Source organism: Sphaeroforma arctica (assembly GCF_001186125.1).
Source record: "Sphaeroforma arctica JP610 unplaced genomic scaffold supercont1.7925, whole genome shotgun sequence".
Taxonomy (NCBI): domain Eukaryota; class Ichthyosporea; order Ichthyophonida; genus Sphaeroforma; species Sphaeroforma arctica.
The window spans coordinates 1-1329 of record NW_014032633.1 but is presented as its reverse complement, the minus strand read 5'-3'; the positions used below and the strand labels follow the sequence as shown (position 1 = coordinate 1329).

The window sequence follows — 1329 nt, the reverse complement described above, 5'->3', positions numbered from 1 at the left end:
TACGTGTAGACACACATGCGTGATTAAGTAAGACATATAGTAAGGAAGACACAAGTACATATATGAATAAAAATACCGTGCACGGTGTTCTATTACACTTGATAATGTGACGAGTCACGCTCGGTTTCATAGTTATATGGTGAAACAATACTACCACTACAAGTTGAGTCGCAAATGCGAGAGTAACATTTGGTATGGTCAATCAAAGTCGCACAATTATTTACGCGCTATATCCATCATGGATCTACACACCTACCTGAATTTCGGGGGTCTGTTCCGTGAAAGCTGTAAGCGTCATGGTTGCTGTTATATGTGGTATATGTGTGTTTATGGTATGAATATGTGTGTACAATCTGAACAATCACCTCACGGGTGAAAATTAAATATTTATCCAAGAAGTGGTACAAATCACCTGTGTTTTAGAAAATTGTCGGTCAAAAAAAAGGTTTGAGTCTGATTTGCCACTGTGGTAATCTTTACTCACCAGTCACCACGTCTACTGATATACATGTGGTAAAGGACCGAACTGTTTTCGAATAAACTGATTGTATGGCTTTTTCAAGAGAGGGGCTAAATATTGTATTATACATATCGGATATGTATTATCCCATTTGAATTTCTTGTGTGAATTAGACAATATTATCATTACTATGAAGCGGTTATAGTACAGTATATCATAGTTCAATCAGTTTCAGTTGGCTATTATATATATATATGTACATATATTATAGTTATATATAGACAGTATATATACATATACATTGAATATATCCACACAGATATATATGCTTGTAATATTTCCATGAACTGATTTTAAATAAGTAGAGGCAGTAGGCGACACTCTATACTCTGTTCCTGATTAATAACTGACAAAGATGGCTACTCTAGAGTGCAAGGACGCGGTCTCCCCATCCACAGTAACAGCTGACACAAACACAGCTATGCAAGTGGATAGTAATAACACAGTTGAGGAGATAGAGGGCTTACCGCAGAAGCGCTATTACCGCACACGTGCACACGCTAACCCCTTAGCAGACGAGTTCTGGGAATATCCCAGTTCACCAAGTGAGGCTGACTGGAATGGCCACTATCCGAGGTACTGTGCTATCCCTGGTACAAAGGAAGAAGACTTGACAGAGCCACAGAAGTTGGGTAGAAAGGTCGACTTCACAGATATTGGATGTGGATACGGTGGGCTATCGAGTATGTCGTATATGATGTCAGGATTTGGATTTAGGCGTATAAATATGTATGTATATGTGTCTATGTTCACCTATATATATATATATATATATATATACATATATAGTAAAATAATATATTATTTAT

General features: G+C 37.1%; 1 protein-coding gene across 1 annotated transcript; it reads left to right on the top strand.

The window, feature by feature from the left end:
• Window positions 1–631: 631 nt before the first annotated feature.
• SARC_16370 (hypothetical protein) lies at window positions 632–1203 on the top strand (the record flags this gene model as incomplete). Its single annotated transcript, XM_014289521.1, has 1 exon — window positions 632–1203. A coding segment is annotated over exon 1 (328 nt), but the record flags the coding sequence as incomplete, so codon positions are not given.
• Window positions 1204–1329: the final 126 nt, after the last annotated feature.